The 21,674-nt window shown below is 49.9% G+C and overlaps 1 protein-coding gene across 3 annotated transcripts in view; it reads right to left on the reverse strand.

Moving 5' to 3' along the window:
• The window catches only part of ARL3 (ARF like GTPase 3), a 65,700-nt gene that overhangs the window by 7,584 nt on the left and 36,442 nt on the right, over positions 1 to 21,674 (reverse strand). For 2 of the 3 annotated variants that reach the window (XM_005566317.5, XM_065520177.2), the window contains exons 5-6: positions 21,232 to 21,417; positions 8,718 to 11,957 (exon numbers count right to left, since the gene is read on the reverse strand). In XM_005566317.5, the coding sequence (XP_005566374.1) occupies positions 11,910 to 11,957; positions 21,232 to 21,417 (234 nt within the window). In that variant the 3' untranslated portion in view covers positions 8,718 to 11,909. Of the gene's footprint in view, positions 1 to 8,717; positions 11,958 to 21,231; positions 21,418 to 21,674 lie in introns of those variants that run through there. The other variant, XM_074002633.1, reaches the window with a different exon arrangement.

The raw sequence follows: 21,674 nt of genomic DNA on the forward strand, positions 1-21,674 counted from the left end.
TACAAAAATTAACTGGGCGTGGTAGTGGGCATCTGTAATCCCAGTTACTCAGGAGGCTGGGGCAGGAGAATCGCTTGAACCCGGGAGGCAGACGTTGCAGTGAGCCAAGATCGCATCATTGTACTCCAGCCTGCACGACAAGAGTGAAACTCCATCTCAAAAAAATACATAAATAGGGCCAGGCTCGGTGGCTCACGCCTGTAATCCCAGCACGTTGGGAGGCCAAGGCGGGCAGATTACGAGGTCAGGAGATCGAGACCATCCTGGTTAACACGGTGAAACCCCGTCTCTACTAAAAAATACAAAAAATTAGCCGGGTGTGGTGGCGGGCACCTGTAGTCCTGGCTACTTGGGAGGCTGAGGCAGGAGTATGGTGTGAACCTGGGAGGCAGAGCTTGCAGTGAGTTGAGGTAGCACCACTGTACTCCAGCCTGGGTGACAGAGCGAGACTCCGTCAAAAAAAAAAAAAAAAAAAAAACAACCCCATAAATAAAAATAAATGTCCTGGCTGCCTGGTTGTGAATTGGATGTTGCCATCAGACACTATCCATGTGGACGCCTGCTGCAGGGCACTGAGCTGGGAGGGGGCATGAATGCAAATGGGCAGCTTGTGGCCTAAGAGGGACTTACCAGCCACACCAAATGCCAGTCCCGCCCGCTGCAGCTCCCCAGTCTCCACCCAGCACACCATATACTGGAAGTCAGTCCGCCCACAGCCTGTGTGCTTCCATGCCCCACTGGCTTCAGACTTGCTGACCCCTCTACCTGGGCTGACTCTCTAGCCTCAAAGTCTCACCTCTGTGCAGCCCTCCTGGCCCCGCCCCCTCTGCAGAGAGTGGCTAAGGGGTAATGAGACGATGTATGTGAGTGCCAGGTCTGGTGCTGGCATAGGCGACTTTCAGGCCACCGCAGCTATCACAATGTTTATGTTCCTTTGGGCCAGCCATACTCCCATGCACTTCGCTCCCTCACTTTGGATTTTAACTAATTGTGGTTCACAGGTTAGGTTGCAAGCTGCCTGGCTTAATGTCCAACTAGCCTGTGAATGCCTGGAGGACGTGAATGTGAATCAGCTCTGATTTTTTTTTTTTCAGAGCCTAGCACAGTGCCTGTATGTTTGTTTAATTAATTGATTCAGCCATTAAGTCATTATTGAGCTCCTTCTTGTGCCAGGCATTCCTTCAATGTCAGGGATATAGCAGTGAACAAAACAAACTCTGCCCTCTTGGAGCTGATCGTCTGTGGGGAAAAGCTAGACAATCAGCCCTAAAGAAGTCACCATGAGAGGCCGGGCATGGTGTCTCACGCTGTAATCCTAGCACTTTGAGAGGCCAACGCGGGCGGATTGCCTGAGCTCAGGAGTTTAAGACCAGCCTGGGCAACACGGTGAAACCCTGTCTCTACTAAAAATACAAAAAAATTAGCTAGGCATGGTGGCGCATGCCTGTAGTCCCAGCTACTCGGGATGCTGAGGCAGGAGAATTGCTTGAACCCAGGAGGTGGAGGTTGCAGTAAGCTGGGATCATACCACTGCACTCCAGCCTGGGCGACAGAGTGAGACTCCATTTCCAAAAAAAAAAAAAAAAAGAAAAAGTCACCATGAGGCCGGGCACAGTGGCTCACACTTTGGGAGGCCAAGGTGGGCAGATCACCTGAGGTCAGGAGTTCAAGACCAGACTGGTCAACATGGCAAAACTCCGTCTCTACTAAAAATACAAAAATAGCTGGGCATGGTGATGCATGCCTGTAGTCCCAGCTACTTGGGAGGCTGAGGCAAGAGAATCACTTGAACCCAGGAGGCAGAGGTTACAGTGAGCCGAGATTGTGCCACTGCACTCTGGCCTGGGCGACAGAGCAAGACTCTGTCTCCAAAAAAAATAATAATAATAAGGCTGGGCGCAGTGGCTCCACATCTTAAAGTGTAATCCCAGCACTTTGAGAGGCTAAGGCGGGCAGATCACGAGGTCAGCAGATCGAGACCATCCTGGCTAACACAGTGAAACCCCATCTCTACTAAAAATACAAAAAATTAGCCGGGTGTGGTGGCGGGCGCCTGTAGTCCCAGCTACTCGGGAGGCTGAGGCAGGAGAATAGTGTGAACACAGGAGGCGGATCTTGCAGTGAGCAGAGATTGCGACACTGTACTCCAGCCTGGGTGACAGAGCGAGACTCCATCTCAAAAAAAAAAAAAAAAAAAAGCCTGTAATCCCAGCAGATCACCTGCGGTCAGGAGTTCGAGACCAGCCTAAACAATATGGTGAAACCCTGTCTTTACTAAAATACAAAATTAGCTGGGCATGGTGGCGCATGCCTGTAGTCCCAACTACCTGGGAGGCTGAGGCAGGAGAACTGCTTGAACCTGGGAGGCGGAGGTTGCAGTGAGCCGAGATCGTGCCACTGAACTCCAGTTTGGGCGGAAGAGCAAAACTCCGTCTCCAAAAAAACAGAAAAGAAAAAGAAACTGAGGCATGGAATGTTCCTTCTATGTGCTAGGTATGTGAAACTCCATCTCAAAAAAAAAAAGGCAAACAACAAAAAAAACAAGTCACCATGAGTTGGTGATAAGCACAGTCCAGGAAGGCAAAGCAGGTTGGGGACACGGGGGATGCCAGGAGGGGAGGGGGTATGGAAGTGTTTATAGGGAGGACTGGGCAAAGTCTGGTTCAGGAGATGGGAAACCTCAAGAATGTTGGGGGGCAAGATCTGGAGGATACTTGGAGCAAGAGTGTTTCTGGCAGAGAGAACCAGCACAAAGGCCTCCGGCAGAAACTGTTGTTTCAGGAACAGTCAGGGGGCGAGGGCAGCTGGAAAGAGTTGGGGGTGGGAGAGAGCAGCGAGTGATGAGGTCAGACAGGCAGTGAGGGGACAGGGCTCAGGCCATGGGAGGGGTTTTGCTTCTGCTCAGGAGATATTTGCTGGATGAAGAGTTTCACAGGGAGAGGGTTAGAGGGTACCCGGCTGTCCTCTTAGGGAGGTAGGACTTGAAGCATGCCCTAAAGGAAGGGAAAACTCAAAAGAGGGGGCAGACATCCCAGGGAGGAGGTCGCTGTGAACACAGGTGGGAAAATGAAATTGTGGGGATTATGCTTGGGGGAGTAGTGAGCAGAGATTTGGGCACAAAAGCTGTGTGGAGTCCATGGCTGATAAGTCCATTAAAAAGGTTTGGGGTCAGATCAGCAGGGCCTTGAATAACAGGGTAAATGGTTTGGCTTGAGGGACCCACAGCAGCAGGGCCTCTGAAGGCATCTGAGCAGGGGACTGCATTTTAATAATGGAACTAACCCCTCGAAGGAGGAGCAGGCAGGGGAGTCCAGACCAGGCTGGGAGGCAGTGGGAGGGCCAAGGGAGAGACAGGTGGGGTTCAGGGTACACCCTCAACCCAGTCTAAGGAGCGGGAAGGCGAGTGGCTGGGTGTCCAGGTCCTGCTGCTCAGCTAAGGGATGGAAGCCTGGATTAAGCCTTCCGCTTCCCTGCCAGCTAGCCATGGGCCCCCGAGTCAGCAGAAAATCCCGGCTCCAGGGAGGAGGCGGCGTGGAGCCAGAAGCTGCTGAGGGAGCACTGGCAGCAAGATGCCATTGTACATCCGCAATCAAGATGCTTCAGAGGAAATCAAAGCACCAACTGGGGAAATGATGTGTGCACTCTCTTTCTCTCAAACACACATACAAACTTCTGCCTCCAAAATGGGTCAAGTGAAGGCTGTGGGCGTGGGTTGGGGAGGGAGGGCTGGGAGAAGTGAGGGCCTGGGAGCCCGGGAGCAGGCTGGGCCCTGGTGCCCACTCACCCTCCTGGCATAGGGGATGGCAGCAGCTGCAGGGTGGGGCGGGATGTGAGGATAAATATACACCTCCCATGCATATGGATCATGCTCACAGCTGCCCTCCTTGCTTAGTGTTCATTAGGACCAACTGTTTCAGGAGCAGTGGCAGGCGGGTGGGAGAGGGTGAGGTACCCATTCACAGACTGGGGGTAGGGGGGCTGCCTGCAGCTGTGCAGATGCCTCCCCCACTGCCTGGATCAGCATCTCAGCCCCTGAATGCCCCTTCCTCCCGCTTTCTCTTCTCCCGACCTGCTGCTATGCCAGATCTGGAGGTCTCAGGGTGGGAAAGGGGCCTGGGGCATGAGTGAGGATGAAATCCAGGCTGCATCCCCATAGGAGCTGGGGAGAGTGAGGGGGGAGTTGGGCTGGATTGGATCCCTTGGTCCAGGATGGGCTGTTGTTTACAAACCAAAGCTTCTTATCCCCTTCTTCCTAGAAGCCATCTGTAGCATTCCAGCAGGAAAACGGCTTTGGCACTGTCCTCTGGAGGCTCAAGGGAAGCCCCATTCCTATGTGACAGCCCTAGACCAGGCTTGCTCTGTGCCTCCAAAGGGAATCCAAGGGGGCTGAGGTTGGTGGACCAGCATCATTCTGCAGGATTCTGACGTCCTGGCAGCAAGGAGGGCTAGGGAAGGAGAATGCTGGCCTCCAACCCGGGAGCAGGTGCTCCAGGTGGGCCTGGGCCTGGGCTCGGGGAGAGTGCTGAAATGCAGGCCCAGGGAGGGGTCTGGCTGGTGTCACAGGCAGGGCCAAATGTAGCTATATAGCTTGTGCCCTACCCAAGGGAACTGGCTGAGGGGTCTGCAGCTGGTGCCACGCCTTGTACTCTGGTGTGGGGCGTCATCTCCCACATGGGTCAGTGGTGGTCTGGGTGACAGGCCTCTCTAGTGTTAGGAACATGGCCAAGAGGAACTGCCTGCGGACAGAGCCCGTGTGTCTCCTATGGTCAGCTCTTTCTCCTCCTGCTCCAGCGGTCCGAGGCGGCTCCTAGGGCTGCACCTCCAGGGGGCTGGCACAGGGGCTTCTGAGCCCTGGGTGGGAGTGGAGGCAGCTGATCTCAGGCCAGAGCCCCAACGGCAACAGCCTCCCCAGGCCCTTTTCTTGGTTGTAAGGGTGGGGCTGGGCACTTCCTGCCCCCTCTACTGGTGGCATCCAGAGCAGCAGCTGACTCTGGGACCCTAGGTCAGGGTCTTCCGGATCCTGAAAACAGGGTGAGTGGCAAGGAGCGAGGGCCACCTCTCGCCTACCTCCCTGGGGTGGCATCATGGAATAAAATGGGCTTTCAGCAAGTGTGCTGGCAGGAATCGCAGTCAAGCCATTTCCTAGCTGTGTGACTCTGGGCAAGTGACTTAACCTTTGTGAGCCTTGGTTTCGTCATCTGGGAACTAGGGACAGTAAACGGCTATCTGGTAGGGCCAATCAAAGGATGAGACCCACTAATGACTCAAAGGAGAAGCAGTTGGCTTAGCTAAATGGGATTCCGCCTGCAACCCTGTACCTCTCAGCTTCAGGTATCCAAGCAAATCTTCCCTGCCCCCTCCTGGACGCAGCTTGCTCTCTGTAGTCCTGTCATTAATATTTCATTTCTTTAGCAAAGGCTTTTTGTCCCTGGGACACTGCTATTCACTCTGGAGGAGAAACCACTCCGTGCAGAAGGATTCCTTAGCTCCTTTTCTGACAGCAGAGCATTACGAGCCAAAAGCAAACAGGTATTGTGGTATGAATCTGGGACCCAGCAGTGAAACAAGCCTGGGTTCAAATCCTGACTCTGCCCAGTTCTTCCTGTGGGATCATGGACGAGTGATTCGAATTCTATGAGCCCCATCCCCATACTGTGAATGACAATATCTACAGTTAACAGTGTCTTTGCGAGGATTAAATAAGATAACTGTGAAGTACCTGGTGCAAGTGGCTACCTCCTTAACTCTTTTCCCCTGGTCTGACACTGCGGGGGCCTGGTTGTTTGCTGCACTTCCACGCCTGTGTGTGGCTGGTTCTGGACACACACACACACACACACACACACACACACACACACACACACCAGTGCTGGACCAGCAGAATGACTGCAGGGAGCCAGGGCTCTCTTTCTTTCCTTCCTGCCCCTGCTCCTGGTGGCTGCAGCTTCTCTGTGTTCTGCAGTGTTGGAAAAGGAAATTACAGAACAGATTGCAATTAAGGGGGATGAGGGGGAGACAGGGACAGAGGCCCTGAGATGCAGCTTGACTGAGCGCTAAACTGTGTTTGCACCTGGAGTCAATCAGGAGCCTCTGATAAGAGCCTTTCCCACTTACAAATCTAATAGCAGGAGGTGTGGTTGGGGTGGCCCTGGGAGTCCCGAAGGGAGGGGGCTGCTGGCCTTGAAAGTCACAGAGCCACATGGGAGGGAAGGTGGGAGGCAGAGGTCTTGGGGGCCTGGGAAGGTCTGGACTCCAGACTTTCTGCCAGCTGTTATATTTGCTACCATTGATTTAACACCTACTACTCACTGTACGGACATCTCATCTCATCCTCTTGACAACTGCACAACATGATTATTGCCTAATTTTGAAGATAAGAAACTGAGGGCCAGGCACTGTGGCTCACACTTTATAATTCCAGCACTTTGGGAGGCCAAGGCGCGTGGATCACCTGAGGTCAGGAGTTCAAGACCAGCCTAGTCAACATGGTGAAACCCTGTCTCTACTAAAAATACAAAAATTAGCTGGGGATGGTGGCACATGCCTATAATCCCAGCTATTCGGGAGGCTGAGGCAGGAGAATCGCTTGAACCTGGGAGGTGGAGGTTGCAGTGAGCTGAGATTGTGCCACTGAACTCGTTTGGGCAGAAGAGCGAAACTCTGTCTCCAAAAAAACAGAAAAGAAAAAGAAACTGAGGCATGGAATGTTCCTTCTGTGTGCTAGGTATTGTCCTAGATCTAGGCACTTTGTTTACATGAGATCTCTTTTAAATCTCCCTATGCTGGCCTAGTCAACATCAAAATGCTGGGATTACAGGCGTAAGCCACGTGCCCAGCTACACTTTTTAATTGTACTGCACTGTCCCTTTTTTGGGCAGGGAGTGCTGGGAAGGGTTTTGCCAGATTTATCAAAACACAACCAAAAAGCTAGGATGACCAGTTAAATTTTAATTTAAAATAATGCATTTTTTGAGTGTTATACTGATGTCCCAAATATTGCATGGGATATACTTGAATTAAAAATTATTCATTGTTTATCTGAAATTCAAGTTTAACTGAATGTTCTGTAATGTATCTGGCAACCCTAATTCTTCTTTCTCCTGCTTCCAGCTACCAGCTAGTTCTGCCCACAGCTTGCTCTTTAAAGGCTGGGCGCGGTGGCCCACGCCTGTAATCCCAGCACTTTGGGAGGCCGAGGCGGGCAGATCACGAGGTCAGGAGATCGAGACGATCCTGGCTAACATGATGAAACTCCATCTCTAGTAAAAATACAAAAAAACCCCAAAAGTTAGCCGGTGTGGTGGCGGGCGCCTGTAGTCCTAGCTACTAGTGAGGCTGAGGCGGGAGAATGGCATGAACCCGGGAGGCGGAGCTTGCAGTGAGCTGAGATTGTGCCACTGCACTGCAGGCTGGGCGACAGAGTGAGACTCTGTCTTAAAAAAAAAAAAAAAAAAAAAAAATTAGCTAGACATGGTGGTACATGCCTCTAGTCCCAGCTACTTGGGAGGCTGGGTTGGGAGGATGGCTTGAGTCCAGGAGGCTGAGGCTGCAGTGAGTTGTGACTGTGCCACTGCACTCCAGCCTGGGTGACAGAGTGAAATCTGTCTCAAAAACACAAAACATACACACAGGCACAAATGGTGAGGCCCTGTGGGACCAGCTGTGCTGCTGTGTCTCTAGCCTGATGAAGGGACAATGAACTCTTCTGCTCCAGAGGGCAGAGCCCGGGACAGCTGCCAACTCTGCACCTTCCATGTAACACTGGGCAGGTCTGTTCCCTCTCGGAACCCTCTGTAAATGGAAGATCCAGTATTAGGTACTATGTAACTGCAAGTCTCCCTGCAGGCCCTAACTTTGCTAATTATTTCTTCTCCCTTTTTCCTGTCTGTCGGGCTGGACCTGGCCAAGGATGAAACCCAGTCTATGGTTGTGCTGTGTGAGCAGAGGACATGCAACACCTGGGGCAGGGAACCCAGGGGAGCAGTGCTTGTCAGAGGCTGAGGGGAGGAGGCTGGGCAGAAGGAGCACTCAGAGGCTGGGGGCTGAGGCTGCTGGGAAATGAGCCACTGACAGATTTTTTTTTTTTTTTGCGATGGAGTTTTGCTCTTGTTGCCCAAGCTGGAGTGCAATGGTGTGACCTCAGCTCACTGCAACCTCCGACTCCTGGGTTCAAACAATTCTTTTGCCTCAGCCTCCCAAGCAGCTGGGATTACAGATGCAAGCCACCACGCCCGGCTAATTTTGTATTTTTAGTAGAGACAGGGTTTCACCATGTTGGTCAGGCTGGTCTTGAACTCCTGACTTCAGGAGATCTACCTACCTTAGCCTCTGAAAGTGCTGGGATTACAGGCGTGATCCAGCCCTGCCATTGACTGTTTTTATTCTCCAGAGGCGGCAGCTTGCTGAGCATTCAGACCCAGGCTCCCAGCCCCACCTGCACTGAAAGGCTCTGTGATTTCAGGTAAGTTCCTGAACTGGGGCAAGTGCCTCAATTTCCTCCGCTGCAAAGGGGAACTAATGCTTACCATGATGTATCTAAAGTGCTCCGCACGTAGGAGGGGCTTAATGAAGGGCTATTATTGCTATTGTTGGTATCCTATTTTATACATATATCCTTCTGGAAAAAACCTCTTGAAGAAAGCTAACCCCTGAAAGGACAAACACATTTCAGGCCCTCTCTGAGCTTCGGCAAAGAACACAACACATTCCAGGCTGCCTTCGTTCCAGCTAAATTTTATTTGTCGGATTTTTGACAGACGTCTAAATTATACATTGAGTTTTCCACATGACCAAACACCACGTCTCTTCCTTTGATTATCATTTTCAAAAGGGATTATAAAAAAAGAACCTTTTGATGGATCAGACTGAACCCTGAAACCACATGGAGTGCAGAGCTAAAAATAAAAAGAAGTAAGAACTGGTCCCCGAGAAGGAAAGGAAAGGGAAATCAAAGCAAACTCGGACGGGAATGGAGAGACGAGTCCTGGTGAGGGTGACATGGTGTCACCCTCCGGGCCAGGCCGGATAAGGAGCGGCCAACAGTGAGGGTGGGGCGCAGAGTGGCACAAAAATAGCCACTACTTTAGTCCAGAGGGGAATAAAGAAATTTGTCAAAAGCCGGGAGAGAGAAGTGGAGACGGAGGGAGGGAGGAAGGAAGGGGGCAGGACCGTGTCCTCCCAGCAGCCGTGGGAGCTTCGGACTCCTTTAACCCTGGCACATTTCTAACCGCCGGCATAATCGCCGACTTTCAGCTGTGCACCGACATGTTCCCCAGCTCAGCCCACATCAATGACACCCTTGTTTCCATAGTAACCAAGGGAGAGTGAAGGGGAAAGGGTGTGTTGCACTGGGTGCAGGGAATCCAGCCAAAAGCAGCCACACGGGGTAGGTCGGGAGGAGGGGAGGACTCCAGTTTTTCCCACAACTGGCTTGAGCACATATCAGGAGCGCACCCCTAGGCCTCGCCCGCCCTCCGGCCTCCAGCCCTCTCCCCCGCACATTCAGATGCAATTGTGTGCAGGGCAAAAGTCTCGCTAAGACTCACTGGGGACGGGACCAGGAGAAAAGGGGTCTCCCCTTTCCAGCTTCAAATTCTGTCTTCTGGTCAGGGGGCAGGAGTGGGCAGGGAAGAGGCAAGAGGGCTTTAAAAAGCATTTTGTTTTTAAATGGGAGCTTTCAAACTCTGCCTTTTTCAGGCTTCTCTCATCTACCCCAGAGCCCCAGGAGGGTTCAAAAGGGCTCAAAGGGAAGATGAAAGCGTGTGACATCTGCAATGTCTCTATGTCTCTGCAGCTGAGGAGCAAATCGGAACATTTACAGAGGCCGTTATCAGAGGAGTGGCTTCTGCCTGCTAGCAGAGGCCTTGGGAGGGCTCTTTAAAACAGTCCCCTAAGTTGGTGGTAAAAGAACAAAAATATTTTACAGACCCTCCACCGCCAGAGTCAAAGTTCCATAGTGCAGTGTTCCAAAATTGCAGACCTCCAAGCAGGCATTTTGCCCCTCAGATAACTTGTCCCTGATGAACTATTCGGAAGAAAAAACAATTTTCAAGTGCTAGAGCCACATTTGCAGCCTAGTAGAAGGGGGATTTCTGATTTCTTATAATTCTGTGTTGCCTCTGTTCAAAGTAGGAGAGGAGCTTGGGTGAGCCAGAGAAGCCAGTGGAGGAGGTTGCAGAGAGCAGCTAGCTCTGCGGTTTAAAAAAACCCCTCACTTTCTTTTGTTTTGCAAGTCCTTACAGGTCTGTCCACAGCAACTCCAGGACACCTTTTCACGGCTGGCTTTGTTAATGACTTTCACGCCAGACCGCTTTTGAAGCTGGCTATGCCTCAGTCTCTGCTGCATACTCTTAGCCAGAAAAAGCTGGGTACCGAGGGCCAGGGGCTGCAGTGGCCCCTTCAGTCTGCTCACATGCCCTGATGGGCTTGGGAAGGGCCACCTCCCAGGATGAGAAGGCAGCTGGCCCCCAGGGACCCACCAGTCACTGGACAGTCTCTTATTCATTCTCTGAAAACCCCTGAGCTCAGGCACCAGAACAGAGTTTAATTCAGCAGCCGGGCAATGCTCTGGCCTGTTTCCCCATGTTTGAAGCTGAGGATTTCTGAGGCTCAGGAAAACGAGCTCGTTTTGCAGTGAGGGGCAGGAGAAATGTTCTGCTATTCCTCTCCAATCAATCAACAGAGGACAGACATTCTGCTGCAGAGAGGCAGAGGAGCCCAGCAGCTGGGGTGACTCTGGCTTCCCTGGACACGACCCCTGCAGTCACACGTACACCCATGTCCTTCCCAGCAGCAAACCCTCTCCAGCCAGGAGCATCCCACACCACCAAGTTGCCAGCACTGTAAAAATTGATCTCTCTAAAAATCGATCTGCCTGGCTTTTCTCAGTGGAGCAGGTTCATGGTAAAGCTGCATTTATTTCTAAAATCTGATAGCAGCAGCCTATTGTGATCGTTTAAACACAGAATTCTTTGAGCTTTTGAAATCCCATCTATAGGATGGCCACAGAGAAGCCAGCTAATCTCAGAGTCGGCTGCTCACTGCTCCACTGAGCTGGAGAAAGCCTGTTTACGCTAGCCTGAGCCCTCGATGTGAGAGCTTTTTAAGGACCTTGTAATTTTTCTGGAATTAAACCTCCCACCTCTCCTTACATTCCAGATGTCATTACAGTCAAAAGTCATAAGAATTTGCTTCTCTGTGTGGCTGGCTGGGGCGGGGGCGGGGGCAGGGGTGGGTGGGATGGGGTATGTTTCTGTAGTGACTTGTCTGCAAGAAAGGTTTTTTTTTTTTCTTTTTTTTTCTGTCCAAAGAGTGAGGATTACATACGTAGTCTCTGACCTGCGAGACGATGGGATAGTTTAATTATCTGCCTTTTCTCCCCCCACCCCCACCCAGCAGCTTCCTGCCGGACAGACTGAAGCCTGGCTGGGCTGGTGATGGTAAAAATCACTGACAGCAGCAGCAAACACTGTCTGTGGTTTCAAAAGCATGGAGGGAATGCAAGGGACGGGTCAGTAAATAAATGAACTCAGCAAAGCTGCTTCTTCCTCTTTTTTTTTTTTTTTTTCGAGAGGAAAAAAAAGCCCACTGGAATTGTCTAAACTGCAATGCAATCTCTTGCTCATTTAAAAGATCTCATTTTCTAATCATGTGCTTTGAGACATTTAATACTATTTCAATTATGCAGAGGAAATAATATAATTCCTTTATTTGAAAAATGATACTGAACCTCAGAGATCAGTTAAATCTACTGCTGGAATGGGGATTCTTTCTAAACTGTGTTGTTCCCTCTCTTCAAACAGCTGTAGCTGTACACAGATGGAAAAACATTTGGTCAGAAAGCAGCAAATTAGTGTTTTTCAGGACCGAATTCGGCTCCCGCAGCTCCTGCGTCTCCATTCGTCTAGATTTTATTTCTTCTTTGCATTGACATTTTTGCAGACCCAGTTCATGCCATCCTTTGAGGGAAATGGGCAGAGAAAGGCAGTGTTAGTTGTAAGAAAAGTGCCACACGCTCCAGCCTGGAGGGGTGGGCGGGGGGGGGGTCCCAGGCCCTCCCTCCCAGACCGCCAGCTTTAAGGAGTTTGCTTGGTTCAGGGGCCCACCTCGGTGACCAAGGATAGTGACCTCCCAGGAGGAGGAGGAGGAGGGAGGTCTCTGAGAGCACAAGAGGGAGACGGGAGGGGGAATGCCCAGCGCCTGAACTTGAGATGGGTCCTCAGGAACTCCCTCTGAAAAAATAAACACATCTGCCTGCATCCAAAGCCTGACTGAGGAGCTATCAGGAACGATTCCAGCCATTTTTGGCTTTTTCTAAAAGCTGACCTTTGCTAGGGCATTAAATTCAATAAGCCACCCTTCTGGTGCCCCAGTGTGTTTACAGTGTGACAGTGTACACTTGGGTTAAATTAAATTTCTTTTTGGAAAAACAAACCCACTGCAGTGAGTGTTGAGAGTCACACACCAGGGCGATGTGCATTTACTTCTCTTCCTGCAGCACTTCAGATAGGTTTAAAAGGGTCTGGCCCGCTTCTTATAGCTTTAAGCACCAGCATCCAGAGGGACTGGGGAGAAGGTTCCCTTAAAGGCACAATGACCTTGAAAGCGCCCTCTCTTAGAAGGCTGCAGAGGGACCCAGGTAAAAACCACACAATGCCTACAGCCACCTGGCAGGCGGCACAATTCCTATGGATGCCAGGCCTGTCAGAGGTGAACTCCTTCCCAACCCCCTTTGGAGCTAGCCCTGGACACTGCCCTTCCCTAGAGTCTCCCCAACCTTCAAGAGTGTGTAGAGTTTCCTCAGAAGCCCAGAACAAAAATCCAAGGCAGCTGCTGCCACGAGTCCTTCCCCTTGCATCCGTAACAGAGGCTCACAGAGGTCCCAGCTACATCTGCACACATCAGCCATACTGGACACGCCACCGAGTCCCACATTTCCTGTGGCCATGGATCTAGCTGCTGAACCTGAACAGCTGAGACAGCTTACAGTAATAAATATCAGCTGACACCCTTGGCCATTCGGAACATTAATCCCATAAACAATACATCACTGCAAAACAACCAGCAGGCATCCTCTCCCCCAGCGCATCTGACCGTCACCTGAATTTACAGTGATTACAACTCCGCCAGTTGCTGTCAGTGCACTTGGGCAGCAGAACCAGATAATCTGACGGCTGTCCCAGAGCCGACCTCTGACCTTTGCCAAGATGAGGCCGCGGTGCAGAAAGCCCGAAGGTGGACAGCACCTGGCGGCAGCAGGGGGAAGGGCAGAGGAATGCTGAGGTGGGAGAAAGGGGGAATCCAAACGCATCTCTAATTACAACGGGGTCAGCTACTAACTCTGAGAAGCTAAGGGCAATTTTAAGACCATTTTATGAAAAGGATTAATTTAAAGAGAAGCATGTTTAATTTTAGTAGCTAATTGGTTTCCAGGAAAAAAAAAAGATCACCTGCCAAGAGACAAAAAGATTTTACAAATAAAAGAGGGATGAATAAGATACGCATCTTCTCTCGGCTGGGAAGCTGAATAGATCGGCACTTACACGGCACTTTCCACCTTCAGGGGCTCGCACAAGCACTCCAAGGTGGGCACTATGGAGGCTCGCAATCAAACCATCTTCTCAGAGAAATCAAGGACAGTGTGCCCACACTATGTGAACAGCGCTTTGCCTTTTTCTTGCTTTACGGCTGATTAAGGAGAGATTATTGCATGTAACTGAACATGAATGCAGGCAAAGAGATAGGAAAAATATTTACTCAGCTGCAGGAGCCCAAAGCAGAAGGTGGAGGGTGCGGGGTGGTTTTATACCGGGTCTCTGTTATGGAGGCAAAGGAGGGTTCAAACGGCAGAGCCCTGCTGAGGGGCAGTGTCTGGTGTCTCCAGATGCCTGTGAGGACCAGCCATGGTGAAGTCCTTCCAGCCACTGTCCTGCCAACAGAGGGCGCGTGGAGGCCAGTCCCCGCCAGCTGACCCCCAGCCTGGGCCCCTGCGGCTGCCGCTGCCGCTGCAACCCTGAGTGTGGGAAGCACAGGGAGTGTAAACACAGGCCCCTCTAATCTGAAGCGGCTAGGGTTTGGGGAGTGGCATCTTTCTTGTGCTAGCCAGAAGAGAACTGGGCTGGAAGTGGGAGGGGAGGGAAGGGGAGGCATTGGCCAACAGTGGTACCTCCTCAATCACGTGGCCATGGATCTAGCTGGGGCAAGCTTTGTCAATCACATTGGGGCAAGCTTTGTCAAGCTGCCTCCTGGAAAGGAAAGGCAATGGTGGTGCGCAAGCTCGCCCAGGGGAGGCTCCCATCAGACTTGCTGGAGGTTATATTCCCAGAACCTAACATGATGTCTAGCCCACAGCCCACTTAATTCACATCTTTTAAGTCAATCCTTGTAGAAGCCTGTGAAGTAGGTACTAGTGTTATTTCTCTATCACAGCTGAGGAGATGAAGGCACAGGACAGAGCAGGGCAAGGGCAAGCTGTGGTGCCCAGCATGGTGCTCCAAAGCTGCTTACCAGTTCTCCATGGATGTGGGTACCTGCCAGGTGAAGGGCTCTGCCCCAAGCTTAGAGAGGAGCTGGGAAGCACCCTGAAGACAGGAAAGGGAGGAATTCTAGTTTTATCCTCCTCATGACTTCCGCTGAACGCAGGGGCCTGAGACTGGAGTAGCCCCAGCCAAGCCTCCCTGCAGCTCTGATAGTGCCAGAGGCTGCTATGGGCCATTCAGTTCTCAAGATTCCTGGGCTGTGGGTATCTGTGTGTGCAGAGGCCTGGCTATCTACCTGGCTGCACAATCCTCACATATTAACCATCCACCCAGACCACCACCTCCAGTGGAAATGCTACATTTAGGGACAACATACTTGCAAGAGGAGGAACCTTCTGCTTCTCATGTTTAAATAAATGTTCCACACTACTCTTGCTTTCATCTGGCAAGGAAGGTTTTTTTTTGTTTTTTTTTGAGACGGAGTCTTGCTCTGTCGCCCAGGCTGGAGTGCAGTGGCATGATCTCAGCTCACTGCAAGCTCTGCCTCCCGGGTTCACGCCATTCTCCCTCAGCCTCCCGAGTAGCTGGGACTACAGGCGCCCACCACCATGCCTGACTAATTTATTTGTAATTTTAGTAGAGACAGGGTTTCACCGTGTTAGCCAGGATCGTCTCAATCTCCTGACCTCATGATCTACCCACCTTGGTCTCCCAAAGTGCTGGGATTATAAGTGTGAGTCACGGTGCCCAGCTTTTTTTTTTTTTTTTTTAAACAGACAACTGAGAAAAGGTGATCATTTACTTGAAGTAGGTTACTGCTCTGCTTCTAAAGAAGGAAGTGAACTCATAGGTTTGTTTAATGGTTGAACTTTTTTTTTTTTTTTGAGACGGAGTCTAGTTCTGTCGCCCAGGCTGGAGTGCAGTGGCGCGATCTCGGCTCACTGCAAGCTCCACCTCCCGGGTTCACGCCATTCTCCTGGCTCAGCCTCCCGAGTAGCTGGGACTATAGGCGCCCACCACCGTGCCCGGCTAATTTTTTGTATTTTTAGTAGAGACGGGGTTTCACTGTGATCTCGATCTCCTGACTTCGTGATCCGCCCGCCTCGGCCTCCCAAAGTGCTGGGATTACAGGCGTGAGCCACCGCGCCCGGCTAATGGTTGAACTTTTATTGTTAAAACCTGGTTTGACCAATTTTCTGCACATTTGATCTTCATTATGGGGATGACAATCTTACGGTATGAATAGTCCTCCCTTCCTACCTTCCCCGGACCCTCCCCTGACCAATCTTGCTGAAACTGAATTTGAATTGATTACCTTCAGTTCAATAACAGAGACTAAAGAGAGACATGGAATTTCAAATACTGAGCTTTGTTTGGCCTCCTAGAGAGGAAATACAGTTCCCAATGTCACAATATTATTCTCTCCTATAACCACTGGGAGAAACAGCAGGCCGCCCCTAAGCATATGGGGGAAACTCACTCCTCCCAGAGCTCTGCATCCCAGAAGTTAAGGTGTACTGCTTCTTTCCAAGGGAAGAGTGGTCTCTGACTACGCTGCTCTCTTAAATTTGATCTCTGTACATTGCATCCATCACCGCTCAGTAGTTGGAAGGAAGCGGTGGCAGCCATGGCTGGGTGGGCCTGGTTTTTAGAGCCATGCTGGTTACGTGGTCACAGCAGTAACTGCTTTAAGATGACGAGGTGCTCAGATCCTTGCTGAGCAATGCAGCCTACCCCATTGTGCCATCAGGCCCCCACGGTCAAGGAGCAGTTGGATGCTGCGTACATCAAATATGGCTCGCTGTTTTTTTTTCTGGTGACAAACGGTATTGCACCAGAGAGGTAGCAAAATCGAATGTCCTGAGACTGCTTTCTTAGTCTCCAGAAAGGTTTGAAAATTTAAAAATAAACCTGAGGTCTGACTCACAGGTAATAAGCAGTTCCATATATACCTGGAGTCAATAACAACTGATGCCAGGCCTAGAAAAAAGTGGTAAATGTTGTTTTTCAAAATATTGGGGCCAGGCGTGGTGGCTCACACCTGTAACCCCAGCACTTTGGGAGGCCGAGGCAGGCGGATCACCTGAGGTCAGGAGTTCGAGACCAGCCTGGCCAACATGGTGAAAACTCGTTGCTACTAAAAAAAAAAAAAATACAAAAAATTAGCCAGGCGTGGTGGCGGGCGTCTGTTATCCCAGCTACTCAGGAGGCTGAGGCAGGAGAATCACTTGAACCCAGAAGGTGGAGGTTGCAGTGAGCCAAGGTTGTGCCATTGCACTCTAGCCTGGGCAAGAAGAGCAAAACTCCATCTCAAAAAAAAAAAATAAAATAAAATTCTGTGGCATATTAGGGAGAAGTCCTCCAAATCAAGGAAAATGAAGCAAAACCAAGAAATGGGAGAGTGAGCATTTAGTGTTCCTCCGGAGGCTGACTCGGGGATGGATTACAGCTCGGTGCTCGGACTACTCATGGCCCCTTCTGTGGACACAAGGCAGCTGAAAGCCTATGTGACCTGCTCATGGCTCCTGTCTTCAGGAGGAGGAGAGGGACGTCGGGCAGACATTACAAGAAAAGGTGAGCATGAGGGGGTGGCCTGGAGAGCAACACCCAGGGCACGATCTGCTGGCTCAAGGCTATGGGAGGAGGCAAGTCTCTGTGGTGACCATGGCCAGAGGTCAGGTTAAAACTTCGGATCTCTGCTTTAAGAGGAAATTCAAAGCCAGTATCATTTTAATTACACACCACACACACACATGCACACTCGCAGTATTTTAGAGAGAAACTGTCTTCAAATGCCTGAAACTATAACAGCAGGAAGAGCTGTGGTTTGGGGTTCAAATTCAGGTCTGCGGGTGGAGGAGGGATGGATTTTTCGATACCTTTCTCTGGCTCTAAGCCAGATCCTTTGTTCACTATTTTCTAGACACCAAAGGGGGAAAAAAAAAGACTGAGAGTCCCAGTGCGAATATTTCATCCTAGGAGGGGCCTTGGCAACCTGGGCCTGACCTCGAGGGTGCAGAGTGACACTTCCTCCATGTTGATAATGGAGTCTAGCTGAGGAAGGTTTTGGTTCTCCCTCCCAGATATGTTTCAGCTTCTCCTCTTTCCACTTTCATCCACTTGACATAACTAGGTCTCTCCTCATCACTCCGCTGGACAGTGGGCCTCCTGGCAGGGCAGAGTTTCTGAGATTGAGGATCTCCTTCCACTTCTCGTGCCCTTTACCTACTCTCTGCTCCTGATGGTCTCCCACGAAAACCTGCTTTAATTATATGATGGGCTGGCTTCGCAGTCAGCGCCAATCAGGAAAAGAAACCCCGGGTCCATCCTCTCTCAGAAGTCAGTTTCCACACCTGAAGCAGGGGCTGGTGAACAACACGTGGTATTTCCCACCCCTGTAACGGCTTCGTATGTACTGCCTTCAGGACACCAGGTGGAATGGGACCCTGAAACCCATCCCAGGAATCACTAACTTTCTTTTCTTTTTTCTTTTTTTTTTTCTGAGGTGGAGTCTCGCTCTGTCGCCCAGGCTGGAGTGCAGTGACGCGATCTCGGCTCACTGCAAGCTCCGCCTCCTGGGTTCACGCCATTCTCCTGCCTCAGCCTCCTGAGTAGCTGGGAATACAGGTGCCTGCCACCTTACCCGGCTAATTTTTCTGTATTTTTAGTAGAGACGGGGTTTCACCGTGTTAGCCAGGATGGTCTCGATCTCCTGACCTCGTGATCCGCTCGCCTCGGCCTCCCAAAGTGTTGGGATTACAGGCATGAGCCGCCGCGCCCAGCCAGAATCACTAACTTTCATAGTCCCAAATCATGTGTTTAAGCTACTCCACTAATGAGAAGTGATGTACCTGCCCTACTTCATCCACAGAGGGGCGTGGCTCGCCATCTAGCAGCTCCGTGGCTGTTTCCCTAACTCGCCCCCGTGAGGCTATTATTTAGCAGTACAAGACAGGTCTCTCAAATATGTTTTGATTAAACACGTACAATGTATGTGTCTGTCTTTAAACACTTGAAACTGCAACAGACATTCCAGGTCTTTTTGGTTATTTTTAAACCTTTGTATATTTTCTTTCAGAGTCGTTAGAATCAGATGTCACCTGATTTGCCTATTTAGAGCCTAATCATTTGGGCCAGCTTTTGGGGAGGTGGGGTGGGGTGGGATGAGGAGGAAAAAAAATAGGAATTTAGGGCATTTCAGTAATTATTGCACAGTTTTCATGTTTGAAAGTGAACCTCAAACCATTAGATCTTAATGATATTTTTCTAGTAAAGTCTTTCAATTTTAGAATATTTTTAGCCCTAATAAATAAAAATCACTAAAGGCCTGTACTTCAACTAAGCAATGCTGGAAAGGAATTCCACTTAAGTGACTCTTTTTAAGGCAAAAACCAGGAAGCTGGTGTGTGGACAAGAGCTTGGGTCGGAGGCACCACCTAAGGGAGGCATATGGTCAACCAGGGGCTCACAATGAGAAGTATTTCCGCAGCCAAACTCCACGACCTTTCTCTGGTCCCCAAAGGTTACCACGAAAGGACAATAGACAGCAGATTCCCTTCTTAATTAACATTTTTATTAAATAACCCACTTCAAATAATGGTTAAATTCTCTAAATTTATATCATTCTATTAACCATAATCTAATCTCATTAACCTTGAAATCCCAGTCTTAACTACCCAATTCTATACACCATGGTACTATCTACTAAACTAATTAAGTGACCTTCAAACTATTTCTCCTCCATACAAAAATCATTTTTTATTTTTTACTCATAGTTTTTTGTTGGATCTCTCTTGATATCATTTCCTGTGAACTTGGTTGCTGAAGGCCCCAATCTGGGAAGAACTTTCTTATCAAAATCAAATCATATATAATAATCTCACATTACTCACTCAAACTGGTTTATTTTGCAGCATTCCCCTGCCTGTCCCCAACTCCACCCTCTAACTGCCTAGTAGCTTGCTGCCTCTTTTGTGGCCTAAAGATCCTGTGAAGGGCACTGAGTGTCTACAGTGGTTACACAGCCAGGAGCATGGAGCTCTATCCTTTAATCTCCACCTGATGGGAGTTGGGGGAGGTCGGGGGGTTGGGAAGAAAATGACAGGAGCTCCCTCTCTACCTCCAGGCTTCTCTGAAGCAGTGTCCTTGACTTTAAATGCCATGGCTCTAAATATTGATTCTAGATTACTCTAGTCTTCCTTTTTCACATCCCTAAGGCTGGCAGAAGATACAAGAGCCTTACTGTTAATTCTTGCTTTGCTTTTTCTTCAACACTCTGGTCAAGCAAAAGAAAGATTCCAGAGTTGTACTCGCACTTTCTTACAAGTATGCACACAAACTGTATTGCTTTTCTTCAGCCCCACCTTCATAATAGCCCCCAACCTCAAGATGCTCTCAGCTTTCTAAATTTGTGTTCTAAACCCTTCAGACAGGCTCATGCTGAAGTGGTTTGCAGAAACACAAGAAAATTACTATCTTTTCATGGGTCTCATCTTCATCAACATAACCTTAGGCCTATGACTTCCATCCTGTGTGCAATCAGAGTAAAACATGTTAGACAAATTTTGATTGTTTATTTTTATTTATTTATTTATTTTGAGACACAGTCATGCTGTCGCCCAGGCTGGAGTGCAGTAGTGCGATCTTGACCTCGGCTCACTGCAACCTCCATCTCCCAGGTTCAAGCGATTCTCCTGCCTCAGCCTCCCGACTAACTGGGATTACAGGTGTGCACCACCATGCCCAGCTGATTTTTTTTGTTTTTTTAGTAGAGACACGGTTTTGCCATGTTGGCCAGGCTGGTCTTGAACCCCTGACCTCAGGTGATCCACCTGCCTCGGCCTCCCAAAGTGCTGGGATTACAGGCATGAGCCACCGCACTCAGCCTTGGTGTTTTAAAAAGCAGCCAGGGCTGGGCAGGGTGGCTCATGCCTGTAATCCCAGCACTTTGGGAGGCTGAGGCAGGCAGATCACTTGGGGTCAGGAATTCAAGACCAGCCTGGCCAACATGGCGAAATCCTGTTTTTACTAAAAATATAAAAAATCAGGTGGGTGTGGTGGTGCATGCCTGTAATCCCAGCTACCTGCAAGGCTGAGGCAGGAGAATTGCTTGAAGCCGGGAGGAGGACGTTGCAGTGAGCCGAGATTGCGCCACCGCACTCCAACCTGGGCAATGAGAATGAAACTCTGTCTCAAAAAAAAAAAAAAAAATTAGGGGGAGCCTGCTTTTCTGATACACAGTTCCTCAGTACAAAGCAGGGGCTTTCTGTCAGTAGAAGCCTCCCAGTGGGAAAACAACCTGAAGTAGCAGGAAACAGACACCAACCCTAGGGCCGGGGGAGATAACCAACAGAAGAAACAAAAACACTTCTAGGATGACTAGGACGTGTATGATTGTTGGTGGCTATCACCTTGGAAGGACAGGCAGTTAGCATCCGTAATATTAGACACAACACAAAGTCCCAATCCAATCAATCATCAAAGAATCCTAGAGTTAGAGACAATCCTCAGTCTTCTGTTCTCACATCCCTCCCAATGGGGAAGCTTGCTGCACATGTAGGGTGGCTTACCTGGGGCGCTCTTGGAGCACCTCATGATTTCTGATTGGTTGCTAAGCAGAAAAGAACCAAATTCCTCCATGCCCTTCCTGTCTTGGAATGGCTCATCTGCCCATCAAGATCAGCGCAACCAATGAGACAGACCACCTCAGTTAGCTGTCATGTTGCCAGGTGGCCAAGGCTTCCTGTAATCTTACCTGAACGCCCTCTCCTGTGAGAGCTGAGCAAGACTGGATCTGCCAGACTCGGTCGCGGATGGTATGCAGGTTCAGTCCTTCTGCAATTTCAGAGGCAGGAGCTGCTGTGAGCAAATCCTGCTTATTAGCAAAGATGAGCACTGGCACACAACTTAGTTTTTCTTCCTCCAATAATTCCGCTAGTTCCTGGATTTTGAGAAGGGAGAGGGAGGGAAGGTTAAAATCTATAAATCTATGATATATAACCATATACTACCTTTTTCTCTTTTTCCTTTTTTTTTTTTTTTTTTTTTTTTTGAGACAGAGTCTTGCTTTGTCACCCAGGCTGGAGTGCAGTGGCATGATCTCAGCTCACTGCAACCTTCGCCTCCCAGGTTCAAGTGATTCTCCTGCCTCAGCCTCCTGAGTAGCTGGGACTACAGGCATGTACCACCACACCCAGC

The sequence above is a fragment of the Macaca fascicularis genome, chromosome 9, assembly GCF_037993035.2.
Source record: "Macaca fascicularis isolate 582-1 chromosome 9, T2T-MFA8v1.1".
Classification (NCBI taxonomy): domain Eukaryota; kingdom Metazoa; phylum Chordata; class Mammalia; order Primates; family Cercopithecidae; genus Macaca; species Macaca fascicularis.